This window comes from Nelusetta ayraudi, unplaced genomic scaffold (assembly GCF_046127955.1).
Source record: "Nelusetta ayraudi isolate G7.1 ecotype Tasmania unplaced genomic scaffold, CSIRO-AGI_Nayr_v1 ptg000009l, whole genome shotgun sequence".
Taxonomy (NCBI): domain Eukaryota; kingdom Metazoa; phylum Chordata; class Actinopteri; order Tetraodontiformes; family Monacanthidae; genus Nelusetta; species Nelusetta ayraudi.
In genome coordinates this window covers 2,348,919-2,368,838 of record NW_027466059.1, presented here as the reverse complement: position 1 = coordinate 2,368,838, position 19,920 = coordinate 2,348,919, and the positions used below count along the sequence as shown (strand labels likewise).

The window sequence follows — 19,920 nt, the reverse complement described above, 5'->3', positions numbered from 1 at the left end:
TCATTTGTGCGTCGACTGACTGACTGATGTGTTTATTCGCAGTCTTATTCGCGCTCTCACAGCCCAGCCGTTGCCGCCAACAGCGAACCCGAGTTGAGACGGTGGCAAGGAAACTAAAGCTGTCTCACTAGGGGCGGATGATGTTAATGTTATTTCGCGCCATGAGTGTCATTCCGGAATTAAAACCGAAGGTGGGAGCGATTGCAGGAACACGGCTAACTTGGTGCGTCGCTGTGTTTGAGAACCAACCCCCCCCACCCCCCACCCCGCCAAAAAAAAACAAAAAACAAAAAACGGTCCAACCTATCAGGAAAGAGCAAGATGAAGCGGTGCATACGCTCAGCATCAAAGACGCGATAATTCACAAGCAGCTGTTATCAAAAGGGAACACAATAGCAAGTAATAATGCCTAAAACAATGTCATCGTCTCTATTTAAATGAACCCCTCTGTTCGACACATGACAAAAGACAACTTCTCAAGCCCTGATTTGTTTACGCTTTACTTTGAAAACCACTGCCTGCCGATGCCTCTTCCAAACTGGCCATTGAGAGAGACAGAGAGAGAGAGAGAGAGAGAGAGACAGAGAGACAGAGAGAGAGAGAGAGAGTGAGAGAGCTAATCTTTGTTGCACTTTTCCCAAACATGTCGCTGAGCTTCCTCCTTCCAGTCGCGCCCGTAATCTTCAGGCAACCTAATTGTTTTATAGAACGTCTTCAAAAGACACAGCTCATTTAAAGCCGCACGCCTCCTTATCAAGTTCTCAGATGATAAATCAAAATTTAAAAAAAAAAAAAAAAAAAAAAAGAAGTCTGGAATCTGCAACATCAAAGCCGGAATATTAAAGATGTGCTGAGAGTATTGGTTTAAGATGATTAGCTCCTTAAAAGCGGCGCCTTCCTTTTGGAGAGTTACTCAGGTTTAGAGGATTTTGCGTGTGTGTGCGCGTGGGTGTGTGTCTGTACCAGGAGGACTGCCTGTAGTGTTGGTGAAAAGATCGGAACAGTGGACGTCAAATTTAACCGCAGGAATCCGAGAGCTGTTCAGGTCTATTTATTTATTTGTTTAGCTTTAATTAGTCTCCTTCTATGTTGGTTCTCTGTGGTCTCTCCGTATGTGACATCTCTGCTGATGCACACGCACACACGCACACACACGCACACGCACACGCACACACACACACACACACACACACACACACACACACACACACACACACACACACACTCACAAGATTGCGAATGCATACAGAGGCACTTTAGTGGGAGCCTATTCATTTAATTTGTCCGCAGAGACCCGCAGGCAGTTCGTGCGATCAAGTGTGTGCGCGTGTGCGCAGCACGGTGAGCTTGTTGCCCACTGGTGACCGCCCGCTGACCTGCGATATGGGCTGGTTCACGTAGACCCATCCAGTCACGGGGTTGACCCGCAGGTGCTCGGGCTGCTCCAGCGACATGGAGTAAGTGACGGCGGCGTTGGTGCCAAAGTCGTCGTCGTGCGCCGCCACACGCAGGAAACTGGTGCCCACCAACGTGTCCTCACGCAAGAAGTCTGCGCGAAACAAGGGGTGCACACAGAGTGGGGAAATAGAAAGTGTTTTTTTTTTTTTGTTTTTGTTTTATCAGAAAGTTATCCAAAGATCAACTTCATGACAAAGTTCTCGCATAAAGGTGAAACTAGTGCAATTTTGGATACTTTAGCTAGCTGGCTTAGGAACCCAGAACGCACACAAAGGCACAGTACAGACGGAGAATACTGCACCCTATAAAATGATGATGATTAAAAACCCACTTTTCTACTCGGCGCTCGCTAAATTTCCCAAGTAATTCCTCTTCTGTTGCCGCTGTAATTGCATTGGATATTCTCCCACCGACTGAAGCAACATAAATCACGTCCACGGCCGCCACTTACATTCGTAGCGCAGATTCTCAAACTTGGGGCTATTATCATTCTGGTCCAGGATCTGGACGGTGAGCTGACAGATGCCGATAAGTGGCTCCTCCGCCCAATCAGTGGCCGTCACCGTCACTGAATATTCCCGCTGCCGCTCCCTGTCGAACCTCCGGGCTGTCACGATCACTCCTGCGAGCGCAGAATGGATACGCACACATGAATACATATTCATCCATACATTCTGCGACCCCCCCAACCACTTCACTCATTTTTTAGAGTCCATCCATCCATTAATGTGAAAGAAGGAAGTAAACAACAGTTGAATCGGGCGTTCCTTCAGGGGGGCCTTTTCGGAGCGATTAAACTGAATAATATGAAGAGCCCTCAAGGTGAAGCCTTCAGGGCAGCTCCTGTGTTTGTTCTCCACTTTGTCGGGGTGAAAGAATTTAGAATATTGATTAAAAAAATATCGGGCGCAGAACTCATTTTGGGCCGGAAATTTAAACGAGGCAAAGTCTCGGGCCGCAGCGGGCAAATTTGGAGACGTCAATCCGCCGGCGAAAACCCAGCGCCGCCTGTCTCAAACCCTGAGCCGCGCTGTCTGACCGAGTCCTGCCTCGGCCCCGACAATCCGTGACCACTCCACCTGTGTCTGGATGGATTCTGAAGGCGGGCATGGCGCTGTCTCTGTGCATTAGGCCATATTTGACTTTTCCATTGGCTCCCTCATCTGCATCCACCGCGTGTACTTGCAGCACAAAAGTCCCCGTCGGCTGGTTCTCCAGCACCGAAGCCTGCTCGCGATACTGCTGGCACTGGAATGGAGAGAAGGCGGGAGGGAGGCAGAGGGAGGGGGGGGGAGGATGAGCAAATCCACCGAGTTATTATCCCGCGTATGGATCCGAGTATGTTTCATTAGTGAGGGGGAAAAAACCGGGATCAAAGCAAATAAACTCATTAAGGGGAAGGTCACTACATACACAGTGGGAGGTGCTTGGCGTAGAGCGCGCCGCGCAAGACATAGACACAATATGCTACATCCATAGAAATGGAGGAAAAACACTTGAGCTGATTTCTTTTGAAGCGCCGGCGGTGAAGGGCTTTTGTCTTAGCCAGGAATCCAATCCCTTCCGTCTAATGAACATATGCCCCAGATAAAGAGCTGTCCTCCCCAGTCTTCTTCGGGGAAAAAAAAACAAAAAAAAAAAAAACTGACAAAATGAATAAACGCAAGACACACTCTCCGAGATTCAGCCGTGACATCTTTATAAACAGGGGTGAAATAAAAGAGGGGAGATGGGAGCAAACAGAGGCGGATCAAAGGATGTAAGTGAAAAAGTGGAAGAAGAACCAGTTATGGGGAATAATTGGCAGAACTGATACTGATGATAAAGAAAATCTAATCATACGAAACACAAGTTTGTGACGGCCACCAGGCGGTTTTGCAGCATCATTGTCAATTTTCAATTTTGGACGGGACTTCCCGTCAATCCCACGAGACCAGGCGGACAATCGGCCGCCTTAGTTCAGGTTGCTCAGTAATTAAACGGGAAGTTAATTAAACAGGTATTGTATATTGTGATGATACTGCAAATTTTCTCCCCCTCTCGAATTAATTGAAATCCCAATAGAGCGCCTAAAGATAGGGCGGGTTGCGCAGGCTAATCAGAACTCTTGGGAGCGACGAGAAACGGAGGCCAGAAAAATAAAAAAACGCCACGGGGGGTCGAAGAAAAGAGAAGCGCAGGGTGAGAAGAGGAGAGGGGGGAGGAGGACAGGAACGATGAAGGGAGGCTTTGGAAGACGGACAGGTGGATAAAAAGAAACAGAACACTGTCACACCAGAAGTTGGGAGAGGACAAGTAGACGCGACGTAAAGCTGAAAGCAGGGGGCTTGTTAGCTTGTTTTAACTGCTTAGGTGAAAGTAAAAGTGAACCTGACTTTCCCCCAAATGTACAAAAAACCTGCCAGTCACTCCCTCCAGTCCTAAATGGTTGCCTGGAAACTGTTAAGGAAAAAAGAAAGACAGAAAAAGACTGAACCTTGTGCAGAAATGTAAGGTGGTAATTGAACAGCAGTGCAGCTGCTGTTCAAGTGAAAAGTGACAACGCGACTAACTAAGCGCACAAAAGGGTGAGATGAAGAGCTCTCAGCCGTATTCAACGCCCGTCATGAAGACATTATGATGAGCAAAGATGAGCCCCATTTCAGTTACCTGAAATGGGTTTTTTAAGGGAGATGCATCACCGGAGGGCGCCGGCGACCTCAACAGCTGTTAATTATATTTAACGTCAGTGGCCATTGTGATGAACTGCATGCAACCAAGCTCCTGTCAAGCTGTAGAACCATTTGAGAGGGAGTCAAATAAACAGCAAATATGAATCTGTCTTAGCTTTGAAGTGTTGACTGGAAAAGGGGCGCCGGGGCCGCCGATGAAAGAAAAATCACACCTGAAAGTCTTTGAGTCCTAGAGGCTCCATCCATATTCATAACAATGACGCCTAACCTTGTGCGATACAACTTCAGGGTCCCTACTATGGCCATTTTCAGATTTAATTCATTCATTTTGTTGGTCTACTTCCAACAATAATCAAGGTTTGTTCCCTCCAAGTTTAAGCTCTCTTCCACCCTCTCCTACCTTCTCAATCCTTGACCTTGGAACAGCTCGCAACACCTTTTGATTGGCCAGCCACTCACGACTAGCACGCAAGCTAGCGGGGAAGATGGCGACCAGCTCTCATGCAGTGATGCCCCGCCCACATTGAAAAAAAAAAAAGGCCTGGAGAGGCCTCACTATGATAGTCAGGTCAGCTTTTGAGGTGAAAGTCCCTCAGAATCGGACCAGCACATTTCAGCACAGTAACATGGAAAAAGGCCATCTAGCAATGTGGAAGTTGTCATTTTTCGTACTTGTGTGTGTTGTCTGGCATGCCAGTAATTTAAAAAGACACGTTAAAGAGCAAAAAAAGGTAGAAGATTTGACAATATTTGCATTTCAGACTGAGGAACTCGGTTGATCATTCGCTACGGTAAGACCTGAAAAAAGTAAGAGCGAAACGGCGACCCACCGCTTCAAACACGGGCTTGTTGTTGTTGACATCGTCGACGCCGACGATGACGCGGGCGGTGGAGGAGAGCGGGTGCGGCCCGCCTGACGCGTTGTCATCCGTCGCCGTTACGTTCAGGACGTACTCCAGGCCTTGGAGCTTCGGCAGGGGGGTCGAGCGAAGACGGATCAACCCTGCAAAAAAAAAAAAAAAAAAAGAGCAAAGGCCCATTAGATTACAGGTTATAAAAGAGCCCGCGAGCGCACTTCACTTTGCCGTTACATTCGTCACTAAACGGGACGTGACGGCCGCCGCGGCCTTGAGTGGTGACGGATGCGCAACCGGTAAACAAGGAGCATTTCAGGCCGACTGCTGCATCACCAGTGTTGTTAAGGAAGGAAAGATAGCGAAGCGGCAAAAATCTACCCAGGAGTGAAAAATAAAAAAGAAACTTCGATATGCAGCTTAAATCCTAAAAAAAACAAAAAAAAACAAAAAAAAACAATTTCACAGTGGTGACTTCTGTCGCTTTTCTAATCTCGGTAATTGCACGGCCGTCTGCGGAGATGGCCATCAGGCAGCGGCGAAGTGACTCGGGGTCGCAAGTTAACCAGTCACAGCGGGCGCCTATTAGCCGTTCCTGTTCCCTGCTCCTGTTGTCTGCCTGGCGGAACGGCGGAGATGAAAAGGTGGGATAAGAGGATGCAGGATTCTAGTGGGCACAAAAGAAAAAAGGAGGAAAAATAAAACCTCGGCGGCTGCAGGACGAACAAGTGGGCCCCGGCACGTTGGCATCAGGAGCTTCTTTCATCCTCTTGTTTTGCTCCTCTTCATCTTTTTCGCGGCGCCGCTGATTAAAGGCCTCGCAGTGCGCCGACACATGCCGGCCCCTCGTCGCAGCGTCTTCCCGCTTTTACCAGTAATCCCGGCTGTCCGCCGAGCGCGGAGGCACCCCGCCCCCTTAATGGCGCCGACATTGACGGTGCCGCGCTGCTGTATTAAAAGAGTAAACTATGGGATGCCGTTTTCCGCCCGAGCTTAAATGTCAAGCTTGTTTACAAATGCAAACCCGAGCGACTCAGCGAGCAGCCACTCCGGCGTGTATATAGAGTAAATGGGAGGCACGTATAGTAGTTTTCCGTCTCTCGCAGGATATCAGACTTTGCATTTTCGCTTTTCTTTTTTTTTTTTTCTTCTTTTTTTTTTCCTTTTTACTCACGGGGCTCGGCGGAAGGGCTGGGCGAGAATATGAAAAGGACGACACAATGGGAAATAGTGGGGAGCTGGCAGTGCGCAGCCTGGAGATTGTGAGCTGTGATAGTGCAGTTGTTGTGAAATTGAATTGAAAGGGTTGGGTGACAAATGTCACGGCGATTGCCACCCGTTTCGGATCAAAGGGTAAATAAAAAAATAAAAATAAAAAAGATGAAGCGTGAAGGAAGCTTTCCAGAGAACTCGGAGACACGACCAAAGTTCCACTCTGAACAGGAAAATATCGAGCACGGAACGTTCTAATTTCCTTATCGATGCTGTTTTGGGACTCTGGAGAGGTGGCCGGACTGAGATGAGTTTACACAGTGAATACAGTGAATATCTGGGTGGAAGGATTCTGAGGTTGGAAGTGGCGGGAGGGGGGGGCCTGGAGGAAGAGCGGAGAGATATAGACGGTAGTGAAAGAGTTTAGTCGCGGTGGCGCCCCCTAAAGGGAGCAGCCAAAGGACAGGAAGACCATAAGATGTTGGTTCACGATCCTCAAAGGGACAGTTCACCCCGTATTAAAGTTTCACACACTTCCTGCTCAACCGCACTGACATGCGCTTTCCTGACATTTTCGTTCAATCCGCGGAAACCTTCACAAAGAGACAATGAAAGCGATGGTGGCCGAGGACTCGACTTAAAAGGCCGAAGATGAAAAGCATGCATGTTGTCTTTGATTAATATGTTGTTGTTTTTTCTTTCGCTGTTATTTTGAACCGGTCCACTCCGACAACAGCAACAAACGGTAATGGGTCGGCGTGCCCTTGTAATCCCTTCTTCAAAGGCAGCGCGTGAAACCAGAGGGCGCCAGTTAGAATGGAAAATGACCTGAACCCCAGATACAGCGGAGATTTCATCTAAAAACATGACTCTAACGCAGCCATTTCCAAATAAATCAGAGTCGGCCGTCTCTGAGATGCAAGATGACTCTGCGGGCAGACAGCAAACACGCCAATCCCCCTCTGCTGTCTCTCTCAGCGCTTGTCCACTATAGGCTTCCATTTGGTGGGACTGGGTGACTTGGAAAATCCGCAATTTTGAGTGAACATAAAAAAAAAATTAAAAAAAAATCCCACCATACCTATAATAGCAGCACTCTATAATTTCGTCCCCCGGTGACTTTGAAAGTCGACGCCATTCATTGCGCGGCGGCAGCAGCGGCAAAATGTATTAGAGGAGAGAAGCTGAAGGTATGACTTGACTGAAAGTCTGTCAATTAGACTGCTGAGAGCGGCAATACACACGTGGAGCCTTGGCAGGGAAAATTAAATATCACCTTTCTGGCTGTCGATGATGAAGTTGCCTTCCTCGTTGCCTGCCGTGATGGAATACGTTATGCCGTCGCCGTCCGGGTCTTTGGCCAGAACGGTGGCGACCAGGGTGTTGGGGCCGGCGTCCTCGGAGACAAACGTGCGGTACCTGCACGGGAGTTTGAGCGGGAGCGAGAGTCACACATGGACAGACAGAGGCAGAGCGAGAAGCAAAATCATTTTACGCCGTGCAAAGCATCAAAGGGGGGCTTGATTGGACTTATAGTCGCGGCTTTCTACCCCCCCTCCAGCCTCCCCCTTCCTGTCATTTTGATTTAACCCGTCTGCGGCCCAGACAGGAGATAGATGACGGGAGATGCCGAACTCATCGAACAGAATGCCGCTTCCACACGCTAGGCAGCCCCACGGCGGGGCCATTTCATCCGCAAGCCTTTTAAAATGTCAGCTGTGATTTGCTTGCGTTGTGGGCGCTGGGCAGCCGGATGCCCCCGCCGAGACCCGGGAGACGGATTGTGCCACGGCGGCGGCGGCAGCCGGGGAACAATAAGAGGGGGGGGGGCGAAGCTCGTGGCCTCCACGTCACGTGGATGAAGAGGAGCGGGGAAAGACAGTGAGGAGGAGCGGCTGACGAGAAGGAAAGGTAGAGGGAGGGAGGGCGGGAGGGTTGGCAGGGAAGAGACAGGTGAGGTGATGTGTGGGGGAGGAGTGAGAGAGAAAAGAGAGGAGGGAACCTGGAGGCGGGAGAAGGTGGGGAGGAGTGAGAGAATAGGGGGGCGGCGGTGTTTTTTTTCGGCAGGTTTTCATGCGATTCGTCAGCAAAACTATGGATGTATTAGAATAAGAACTGGATATCAGGCCGGCAATATGGCGACTATTCTTTTCTCAGTGGTCACTCGAGGTACTGCAGCCAAAAAAACCAATACAGCCCAAAAAGAATTTCACCCAGAGACCACAGTACAAAAATAAACGCGTGTAAAATGGTTGACAGGACAGCCGAAATCGTTCATAATAAATATTTCTGTTGTAGATTTTTAAGTCCTGGATTTTTAATCTTTCAAAAAGGTCTGAAGGCGAGAAAATTGGCAGAAAAGAAGATATTCCAAAGGGTGGCATAACGGCGTCGAACGTGCTGCTGTATCCCTCGGCTCGCTCTGATTGGCTGATCCGGAAGGAGCAACCCGGAAGCCGAAAACTTTTTCTCTGGGTGAGCAACTGGGCCGCCATGTTGGATCACGCGAGGCTTGAATCCATCGCCGGTGTGATGAGTTCAAGCCTCTCTCTCTCTCTCTCTCTCTCTCTCTCTCTCTCTCTCTCTCTCTCTCTCTCTCTCTCTCTCTCTCTCTCTCTCTCTCTCTCTCTCTCTCTCTCTCTCTCTCTCTCTCTCTCTCTCTCTGCGTCCAAGGGACTATTGCGGTGAGATTGCGTGGGACAGTGGGTGAAGGAGAAGGCGGCAGAGGTGGGTGGGTGGGTGGCGAGGGGGTTTGATTGATGGTTTACGGGGGGACGTTGATGGACGATTCATCTCCACGTGTCACCGTCGCCTCTGTGGCAACATGAGTGAACCGTAATCTGTCAACTGGCCCCGCGGGAGGTGGCGGCGGCGGGGCAATCCAATGAGGACGCCTGGAAGCTGGAGACAGGGGCGGAGCTACGTGGTGGCTAGTGGCGGGATCATTTGAGAAGAACGCCTTCCTCTTCCACCCAGCAGCATTTTGACTTGATGATTGGTCAGGATTCTGTACTACAAGACAATCAAAAAAATTAATATTACCCGAACGGCAACACTGGGGCAGTTGGAAAAGGATGATCTAGGTTTATCTGTCCTTCCATCATCAATCTTCTATACCCGCTTCCTCCTGCACTCAGGGTTGCAGGAGTCTGCTGGAACCTGGTTTATTATTAATATTTAACATTTGTGGAGATTTCCTGTTCTCTAATTCATAGGAATTCATTGAATGGTGACAGGCCGACCGTGATAAGGTCACATGGAAGACATTATTTTTAGGTCAATAGGATTGTACATGTATCTGTGCGCTCACGTATGCACTCCTACGCCTGCCTATAAACATGCATGCATTATCATTTATGTGACGGCATGAAATATCATTTACCGTACGCTAGGAGATAATGGAAAAAGGGGGTCGGACTGGAAAAGATTTTTCATCTTCTTCTTGTTCCTTTTTGAACAATAATAATGTACCTTAAATGTGAAAATGTTTGATTCATTCATTCATTTCTTTTCTTGAACATCTCTACACTATAAACTTAGAATAACTGGAATAATAACAATAAAAACAGCTATGTAGACATTCCAGGTATCTACTTATTGCCACCCCTGTGTGAGTCAGCAGTAGCGCCCCCAATACTTCTGGCCCACTGGTTGCAGACGGTGAAATTTTCGCAAGTCCGTCTGCTGCCTGTCGAGCCACAGAACATCTGGCGGTGGGCTCACGTGCCGAGCGTCTCAATCAGAGCCGCGTTGGTCCTTCGCCCCCCACGTGCTTCCCGTCTACTATCTGTGTAAAAGCACAACACAACACGGCAGAGCGGAGCAGAGTGGCGCGGCGCAGCGTACGCCCCTTCCTGGCAGGACGCCTGAATTCTCAACAGCCTGTCTGCACTCCTGGCCAAAGTACTTGTCTGATCGCCGAAAGCTTTCCTCTGTTTGTCTGCATATCCGACTGTCTGTCTTGTACCTGCTCCCCTCTTTTGCATGTTTTCTCATCCTGCCTGCCCTGCAACCATGTTCCAAGAGTATCTGTCTGCGCTTTCCTTTTGTTTGTTGTTTTCTTCTTCTTCCTCCTCCTCCTCCTCCTTGTCTCCGTCTTATGTGCCGACGTCTTCACCTCTCCGTCCGTTTGTGTGTAGCCGCCCACCCAGACTGACACCTGGCAGCGCGACAAAAGGCGGCGTAGCGGCGGAACACAACAGTCTTTTGTGAAGGTCATTGAGACATGACTGACGGGACAAGCGGCAGTGCGTTGGGTTTCGGAGGGGGAAATGAATGCAGCAGAGCCGCAGTGACAGTTGCTGCCCACCCACACACGGTATTGCCAAAGAGGCAGCCGAGGACACACTGGATTGCATCCATATGTCAGTCTGCAGGAAACCTTTGGAAAAGGCCAAAAGAAAAAAAAAAGACCCTCTGCGAAGACCACGAGACGAGGCTCGCAAAAAAAAATAATAATAATACCCATATTGTGCAATATTGCAATTCTTCGGGGTTGCCGGAGAGGTGAGGTCAAGAGGTCAAACAATCATCGTCCAAGACTGAAATATGCAACGAGTTGCAGCGTGGTTTGTGAAGTTAGCAGTCAGATTTGTGAGTAGAATATGTATATGTAACAAGTATTTGCCTTGCATTTATATTTAAATTCCCAAATGTATTCAGACATCATGAGATTAAGACAAAGTTACCTTCGGCCTCTGCCATTGGCAGCCATTGGCTTCCTGACAATTATGTGTACGGCGAACTACTGCTGGGGTAACAGTTGTTACCCTGAACACTTGTTGATGCTGCATTCATGAGGGCAGTGCCACCTGTTGGAAAAACATTGTACAGCAGTACACAGTGTGATCGTAACTGGATCAAACTTCGAAAGAAGTCTCTGTTTGGATAGAAGTACTTACGATAACACTGTGCGCTGCTGTACGATGTTTTCCCAAGAGATGGCGTTACCCTCACAAATGTCGCAGCAACAAGTGTCGAGGTAACAAACGTGAAGCAGTCGTTCGCCGTACGCATAAATGTGAGGAAGCCAATGGCCAACACCTTGAGCACCTCCTGTGATGGTGGAGGCCAAATGTAACTCGTATTACTCTCGTGATGTCTGAATAAATTTGGGAATTTAAATATTCATGCGAGTTTTTCTTTTCCCGATGTGTGCATTTGTTATTTTGGCTGACTGTAGATTCTGAAAAAGCAGAAGAAGGAGAAGAAGAAGAAGAAGAAGAAGAAGAGGGGAAGTTTGAACGATTAGTCCTGGAATCCTACAGCCGGAGGAAAACAGCTGCTCGCGCGCCTGGCAAATGGCTCCTCTTGCAGCAGGGCGAGCAGGTTGTGGGTGGAGTGGGCGACGTCGTTTGAGTCACCCGTGGCTGTGCGGCGCCTCACCAGCGCCGCTTCTGCTCGCTAGGCATGTAGCTGCGACGTAGCGGGGGGCTATTTTTAATCAGCCGCATTCTACAGGCGTGGCTTCCACTCCAATCGCGCCGGCGTTTTTTTTTTTACGCTTCCACCCGAGACGCTTTCTGCTTCCATTTCGCCGACGTTAACGAGAACCTGGCGCCGACTCTTTGTTCTCCGGCGCCCCCTTCCCCCCAAACCCCAAACAGGAGTACGAGCTCCGCGCTGCCGTCGTCGACTGGGGCGGGCACAGCCCGAGATGACTCGAGTGGCTTCTCTGTGATGTCGACTCCCAAGAACCCAGAACTTGTTTACGCACTTCACAACCTCGCCCTCCACTGATGTCGACGGCGCCGAGCGTGTTTGCCTCCCCCCCCCCCCCCCCTTTTTTTTTTCCCCGAGTCAACAATGAGCCGGATTTGTTGTAGTTGAGAAGCAGATGGTTTCTGGGCGCCGAGCCCCCCTGCAGGACTATTGATCCCCGAGTGTTCAGGCCTCACGTCTGTGATTGCAGTCGTGTCTGCGCTGAGCGAACGGGGGGGTCGGAGGGGTGTTGGGGGGGGGCTGATCGCACACGCCCCCGGGGTGCTCTTCCTAAAGTGAAGGAAGGTGTGACCGCCAATCCAATCTGTCCGGGGTTCTGCCTCGTGGAAGTGTATGTGTGTGTGCGTGTGCGTGTGTGTGTGGAAAGAGGGGGGGGCAATGCTCAGAGTGTTAATTCCTTCATCCTGCTTTATGGACGGTTTCATTGAATAGAGAGCCATGATCCACAAACAGCTCTCCGAAGCAGATGCCGCCATTTTCACAGACTGTGGACACACACTGTTACCAAGTGTATTTGTAGACGGCATCTGCATCCGCAGGCTTCAGCTGATACGTTTTGTCCTTTACGGGATGTTTTAAAGTGAAATGATGATCTGTCACACTCCAGCGGATACAGCAAGCAGTCTTGAGGTGTAATTATTAGGTTATTAGACATTAATCAGGTTATTTTTTTGCTTTGGTTTTCATACGCTTTTTTTTTTTTTTGTTTGTTTTTTTCAATCCTCTCTTCAGAACCATTTTCTGAAGCGATTGCTTTTGATTTCAAACGTTTTGATGTCAAATGTCAGTGCGACAGAGGGTCTCTCTCTGTCTTTGTTATCTGAAACGAGGCAAAGCGTGGCTGGAGAAAAACACTTTGCAGGTCACATACAGATGGACAAGTGAGTCCCAAACTTTGCCCCCCCCCCCCAGAAGAAAACAACATCATAATGCCAGATTCCATAGTTCAAAGGAAAGTACAAAATGAAACACTGAACGCAGTCTGTGCCGGCTGAATACATATCAGTGTCTTTTGACTGTTTTGCAAATCAGCTCCAGATCAATGAATGGGGTTTTATTCAAATGAGCGCTTTTGTTTTCTTAAAACTTCAGTGTAATATAAACATTCATACCACCAGCCTGCTGACAAACAATGGTGCCACATCCAGGAGAGTTTCCGTATTTGCTTTCAACATGACTGTTCCCAAGTCAGCGGTGGATGATTACGCCGGCTGGCGCTGCAGCAGATTTGCTGTTGATTCTTTGTTGAGCAAATCAAAGTTTGCTTTATTTAAAAAGCAGTTTAGCACATCTGTTAGCGTCACTGCTGCGGCTGTTGTGCATTGTGATATTTTGCATTAGCTAGCTACATTCCGGCTCCTATAAAGTGATCTTATTTTCATGACAATGCTTACTTAAGACATATTGGTGATGCATGGGAGGTGGCAAAATGGCTCTGGCTAACATTAGCATCTTCTCGCTGGCTAGCATGGTCCTCGCTACAGCTGTACACTTTAAGCTAGGAATAATAGCGTCTTGTACGTTTGGTTGTGGTACATGAAACATGCTAACGTATGGGCGAAGATGACCAGCATCTTAGTATTCCTACAGCAACATGTGTAACGAAGAGCGTCCATCCACTTATTTTTGCACTTTAGCACCAAGCGCTGCTGACGTAAACAGAGCCCACGTTTCTTAGCAGAGACTTTGATCTGCTGTAAACAGCAAATCTAGTGCAATTGCCTCATCCAAGATGTTTCAATGACGCCACGTCTCTGGTTGCACCAACCGAAGGCGTGGGTTGTTGTTGGGGTATTTTTTCCTCCCTGCTCTTTATGCTTGATTTATTTTTCAACAAGTCATTAAGCAGAAGTCAGAGTGAGAATAGCGACGTTGCTTTGCTGCTGTATTTAGCTTCCGCTTGCGCTCAGCTTAAGGTGATGTTTGGTCACGCTGCTCCGGCGTGGTGCTAGTAAGATTATCTCAAGATCTTAATCCAATACGCTTAATCCAATCCAAGCACTTTCTATTCTAAACTTGATTACCGTGTCTCAGTTGTAAATAAAAGTGCCTGACGTTAAAAAGCGAGCAGATTGTAACAAAACTGTAGCCTTTGCAGATAACAGATTGTGCTCTTTTTATGTAGACGGCTGGCAAAAATAAAATACATTGACTTTGTTTTTCAGTATTTTTTTTTTTTTTTTTTTTTTTTAAGAGCCCTGCAGATGCACACTGGTCACTGTTCATGGCAGGACTGCCAGCATCAAATACTATTGAAACGACAAGCCTGAAGGACTCAGGTCTGTGAAGTGTGATGTAACTACCTATATGTCTGTGATGCAACAATCTTGTCTGCTGAAAGAGCAAAGCTCCGATTTAATGCAACATGAGACTTTTTCTTCTTCGATTCGGGGCTTAGGCTCGGAACACATAGCGTGGTGGGGCGAGAAACGCGCCTTCCAGAATAATAACTTGCAACAAATCGAAAATATACCCGCATGAAAACACAATTATGGCGCCTTTATTGCAACGGTTCGCTGCTCCAGACATTTTTACGCTTTTATTTTTGATGTTTGGTTTGATCTGTGTTCGTTTTTCAGGCATCAAGCCCCCCCCCCCCCCCCCCCAAATATGCATTTTTTTTTATTTTTTTTTTATAAAACATTTTTTCTTTTTGACGTTTTATTGCAAGCAATACGGATACTTACACAGGCTGGGAGAATTCAGGGGCTTCGTCGTTGATGTTTGCCATCCTCACGCGCACCGTGGCGGTGCCAGAGTGAGGCTCGTCCCCGCTGTCCACTGCCATGACAACAAATTCGTACAGATGGTTGGGCCTCTCGTAGTCGAGCCGCCCGGCGGGGAAAATGGTCCCGTGTGGTGAGATACTGAAGTCCGAGCTCAGGGTGTAATACGTGAGCTCAGCGTTTAACCCCGAGTCGCAGTCCGTGGCCAGCACTGGCGAGCAGAGGGGAGACAGAGAGCACCATCAATTTGGAGTTAATCGAAGCTGAGCTGGAGAGACGCCATGAGCTGATGAATATGTTGACATCTGTGTTGATCATTATCTCTTTACGGCCCAGCTAAACATGTAATAGATCATAAGCTGCTGACAGCCGCAATTACATGCGCGTAAGCCAGGGCTTGCTGTCCCCCTGTCCCAGAATCACAGCCGCTAAGTGCCGGCTCTCAGACGGTGAGAGATCCTGTAAAAAAAACAAAAAAAAAAACCCAAAAAAAAGCAGGATTATCATTATTATTATTATTGGAAAATGATTGGATTCGGCGGCATTCGCACAAAAGAAAGTCCAGGGTTTACAGACGCAGACACTGACCATTCAACTGATTCAACCGCAGCCCTCCCTCCCACGTTTATATTCCTCCAACATTGGTGAAAAGTGGCCATTTCATTGGCGGAAAGCGACAGCGGGGTCCTGAGCATCTCGCTACTTTATTGCTTTCGCCTAAGTCTCATAAAATGGCAGCAACATTTTCACCAGCAACCTCCTCCTCCTCCTCTTCCTCCTCCTTTGCCGCCACAGCAGCAGCGGCAGCAGCAGCAGTAGTGACTTTATTCTCAAGTATTTATTGTTGTTTCCCAGCGGAACATAAGCTTATGGAAGGGGAAGGAGGATTTCACGCCACTGATGCATTAAGACTTTGACATTTCTTTAATGAGCAGCGCGGTCCAACACCGGTCCCCTCGATTCTCTGCCTCCTCCTCGCATTTCTAAACTCGGGGATTTTCCCGCCTGGAGCAAAAGATCCAACTTTCCTCCAGCGCAGCTTGTTCACAAGGCTTTGTATGTGCAGCGGCGATGAACGTGTGTGTGTGTGTGTGTGTGTGTGTGTGTGTGTGTGTGTGTGTGTGTGTGTGTGTGTGTGTGTGTGTGCGAGTGTGTGCCTCTGACTAACTTTGCTACAAAAAAAAAAAAAAAAAAACAGAATGAAAATATTATGACCACAATACGGCTATGGCATCTCATTAATTTGACGAGCTGCACTACACGACTTGGGGGAGTCTTGTTTTAAAGATGCTGCTTTGCTCCACGCGGAGCCCAGCAAGTCACTCAGAGCGGCCGCGCGTCGGCTTTGATCACATGATGGCGATCACATGACAGCGTGCACGCCAGCTGGGGAGGACACGTTGCGACATGACGCGAATGAATTATTCGCGGGGCCGCAGTGTACGGCGGGAAACGCCGCTTTGCTTCCGCCACTGACTTCTTCCATTGGAATTCTCCGCCGATGCTCGGCCGCACGTTGGATGTAGTTTCATCTTCCCGCTGCGCCATCGGCGTTTGCCTCGCCGGGGCCCACGGGCGCTTCATGATCACATTTGTGCCATTGTTTTCCCTCCCACAGACGTCCCCAAGGAATTATCAGCGGCGGGCCCGTGGGGAGGACAAATCCCGCAGGTGTAAGAGGAATTGACAGAAACAGAACGGGAAACACAACACTGAAAGAATACTCATGAGTCACGATGCGTTGTCTTCTTAGGGGGGAAAAATAAGCAGGGTTTTTTTTGTGCGTGTGTTTTTTTGTTTTTTTTTGCCTTTTAACGCACGTTAACGCGTAAAGCGGAGAAGTCCCTGAAAACTGTCAAATCCCGCCGAAGTCGCCTTTGTTTCTATTCAAAGCTGTGACTGAATAACAGAATGATCTCCAGGCTACTGAGCCCAAAAAAGAAAGAAAAAAAAAAAAAAACAAATCTCATGAGCGCGCACCGAAATACAGCTCGTTTTTTAAGCAACAAACAAGTCGACACAAACAAAGTGACAGTGGAAAAACATCTTTACCGGGACCAAAATTAGACGTAATTATATTCCGATTGAGACAAAAGATCTGCGGCGACGAAGCACTTTTATGAGCACAATGCACACGCTCACTGTTGTCTCTGCAGACAGTTTCGGTCAAGAACGGGAGCGGCAAAGGCAGCACGGACGCCGTCCGCCTGGCAAAAAAAAAAAGCTCGCAGCAAATTGGCACAGTGATTCAGAGAAGACAAAAATAAATGAAAAAAATTTTTTTGTTCTAGCATAAGCTCATTTTCATGCAGCAGCAACATGGAGATGGCGGCAGAGGGAGGCTGCTTTCGCCAACACGAGCGAACAGATGGGTGTAAAACTCCGGGGTGTGGGGTCAGGCGGGTCTCACCCTGCAGCAGCGAGGTCGCTGTAGTTACTGTCTCCGGGACTCCGTCCACGCTGTAGATGGACTGGAGGAACTCCGGGACGCAGTCGTTCTCGTCTGTTATCAACACCTGGACCTGGTTAGTGCGAGGAGGAGGAAGAGGAGGAGGAGGAAGAGGAGGAGGAGAGAGAGAGGAAAGAGGAGAAAAAAAACCACGTCAGAAACACACAGTCACTTCCTCCCTAATAGCCGTCGCAATCCATCAGACGCCCGCGTTAAATACGCTCCACGGGAGCCTGACCCCGAAAACTGGAAATTAAACTGCATTTCTCAAGTTGCCGCTTCGACACATCTTTTATCTCCCACTCCAGGATTTTCCCAGAGTCAAAAATAGCAAGTGTTCGGAGCACCAGGGCGTTTTTTTTTTTTTTTTTCCCTTCTTCCCCCCTCTTCCCCACAAAGGCCCTTAGCCGCCCTCCGCCCTGCAAGCTCCCTGTCACCGCTGTGTGTAAAGTGTGAAGTGACAGCTGAGTAATAGTCCTGAAATAGCTGGGATAGGTTTTCTCGGTCTCCACCGCCAACTTCCTCGCAACCAGCGGGGCTGAGCAGAGGCAGACCATTTTATTTCATTTTTTTTCCCCCCCCGCCGACCGAATCTGTGCAAACAAAAAATCTTTCCATTAATTATTCAAATGACCGCGAATTCATAAATAAATCATCTAATCATGGTCGTTTCACGGACGGTGCTCAGCGAATCAAAGTGAAGGATTTTTAGGACTATTTTACACGGAGCGAGAAAAAAAAAAAAAAAAAAAAACACTCTTTCCGAGATACAAAAAAACAGGGCTTGTGGAAACAACACGTTTCAAATCTCTTCCGGCGGACATCCCGCAAACTCCCACTTCCGGCGCGTGCACATCCCGAAGTGCTGCAGTCAGTAGGTCAGCGGCGAGATCAGAGCATCGGCGCTAATGCCGCTGTGTCAGCCGGCCAAGGCAGCGTACCGTCGGGATGAAAAAAATATATAAAAACCATCGGTCAGTCCGTGAGCTCTTTGCCGACGTCCAGCCGGAGCCGGAATGCATTAAATCTCAAGCAAAGGGAGATTAGGAATAAAAGCTCGTGTGACACGTCTCAGTGCTCAGTGGCGACCTCGTCTTCACGCTCGGCTGAAACTCAGAACCCGCCCGTGTCCGTCCGTCTGTCCGTCTGTGGGTTCTGACCTCGGTGACGGTGCTGAGGCTGCCGGGCTCCTCGCTGGCTCGCACCATCAGCAGGTAGCGCCGCTGGTCGCTCTCGTAATCCAGCGACCTGGTGAGGCTGATCTCGCCCGTCTCCTGCCGCACGTTGAAAAGGCTGCTGGGGTTGATCAGCAGGCTGTAGCCGACCGGCAGCTTCTGGAAAGAGACGGCCGACACCACCAGGAAGCTGCGGGTGCGGGGGTGGTGGAGAGGGTGGGGGGGGGGCAAAGGACATCAGTCATCAATCTGTGATTTCGAGCCGCGCGCACTTTTGAATCGCGCTGCAAATCCCCCTTTTACCACATCAGCAGCACGGCGTAATGGAATGAATTACTCTCTGGGTCATTGACTGCATCCCACAAAGACGGCCTATCAGTACTTGTCACTCCTGTGTAATAATGTCTCGCCATTATGAAGACATCAGTGTTTGTTTTCATGGTTAGGAGAGTGTGCATTATCCTAATGGCGTTGGATATGTAAATGAATGCCCGGGTGCACCGGCAGGACCGCATGAATATACATTAACAGAAGTCCAGCAGGTAGGGAACGCCATGTAAAGCCCGAGATGCGCTTGTGACTGTACATACAGCATGCACGTCAGTCATAATTGGGGGAAAATTGTCATCTGCTCAATGCATATATTGTAATTCCAAGCCATAGTATATGCACACGTCAGCCAATAATATCTGGTGCTACTTTGGACCCGTTTGGGCTTCAGAAAGTGCCTTAATTCTTGGTGGCGCAGATTCAAAGAGATGCCGGAAACATTCCTGGGAGATTCCGGTCCACAGATCTCTTGGCCGCACATCTAAGCCATGCGTTGTCCTGTCCCGCTATGTGTCCCAGAGGACATATATCTGGAGACCGCGGAGGCAGCTCGGCTACACTGAACTCAACGTCTTGTTGAAGAAGCCAGTTGGGGTTTCCAGCAAGCGTCCTGCTGGGAGCAGCCGTCAGAAGGATTGGGACGTGGACATCGAACCGCCCAAAGTGTGTCACTAGCTGCGTTTCCGACACAGCTTGTCGCAAAATGAGAGTACGATTGCAATTTGCAGGTGCTTCCGTTGAATGGTGTGAAGCGCATAAGCCGTAATTCGCGGAAAATCTCATCCTGTGAGATTTACGAGAATTACGTCTGCGTTTGTTTGTTCATGTTGGTTTGTTTACGTTTGTTTGCTGTCAAGAACGCTCGTTATATTTTTCTCTTTGATTACGTGTAAAAATTAATCCGTCTCCTCCTCTGCCCAACAAAACGTGCATTTTCACTTGAAGTGACCTGGTCATGTGACGCTGTACGTCATGTCCGGTGACGGGTAAATGCGAAAAAGTGTTTCCAACACACTTTCTAGGGGTAAGGGAAACGCAGCTACTTACACCTCCATGGTACAAGGTTGAATGAAGCCCTGTTTTGTTACATTAGAAAATAATCTGAATTTAAACTTTACAGTGGGAATCATGACTCGTCAGTCCACGCTGTGTTTTTCCAATCTTCCCTTATCTCATTATGGTAAGGCAGTGCGGCCACTTTTTCTCTGACCTCTGACATCGGCGCACTTTTTTTTTTTTCGCCCAGAGAAACCACCGCTCAATGGATATCGTCTCTCTTTACCGCCGTTCTGTAAACCCCGGGGATGGCTGTGCGAGAAAATC

At 48.7% G+C, this 19,920-nt stretch overlaps 1 protein-coding gene across 1 annotated transcript in view; it reads right to left on the bottom strand.

The window, feature by feature from the left end:
- The window catches only part of LOC142884005 (neural-cadherin-like), a 107,186-nt gene that overhangs the window by 50,772 nt on the left and 36,494 nt on the right, over window positions 1-19,920 (bottom strand). The window contains exons 4-11 of the mRNA XM_076019399.1: window positions 18,253-18,457; window positions 17,054-17,165; window positions 14,605-14,854; window positions 7,473-7,615; window positions 4,961-5,133; window positions 2,538-2,706; window positions 1,910-2,080; window positions 1,377-1,549 (exon numbers count right to left, since the gene is read on the bottom strand). Coding sequence (XP_075875514.1) covers window positions 1,377-1,549; window positions 1,910-2,080; window positions 2,538-2,706; window positions 4,961-5,133; window positions 7,473-7,615; window positions 14,605-14,854; window positions 17,054-17,165; window positions 18,253-18,457 — 1,396 coding nt within the window. The remainder of the gene's footprint in view (window positions 1-1,376; window positions 1,550-1,909; window positions 2,081-2,537; window positions 2,707-4,960; window positions 5,134-7,472; window positions 7,616-14,604; window positions 14,855-17,053; window positions 17,166-18,252; window positions 18,458-19,920) is intronic.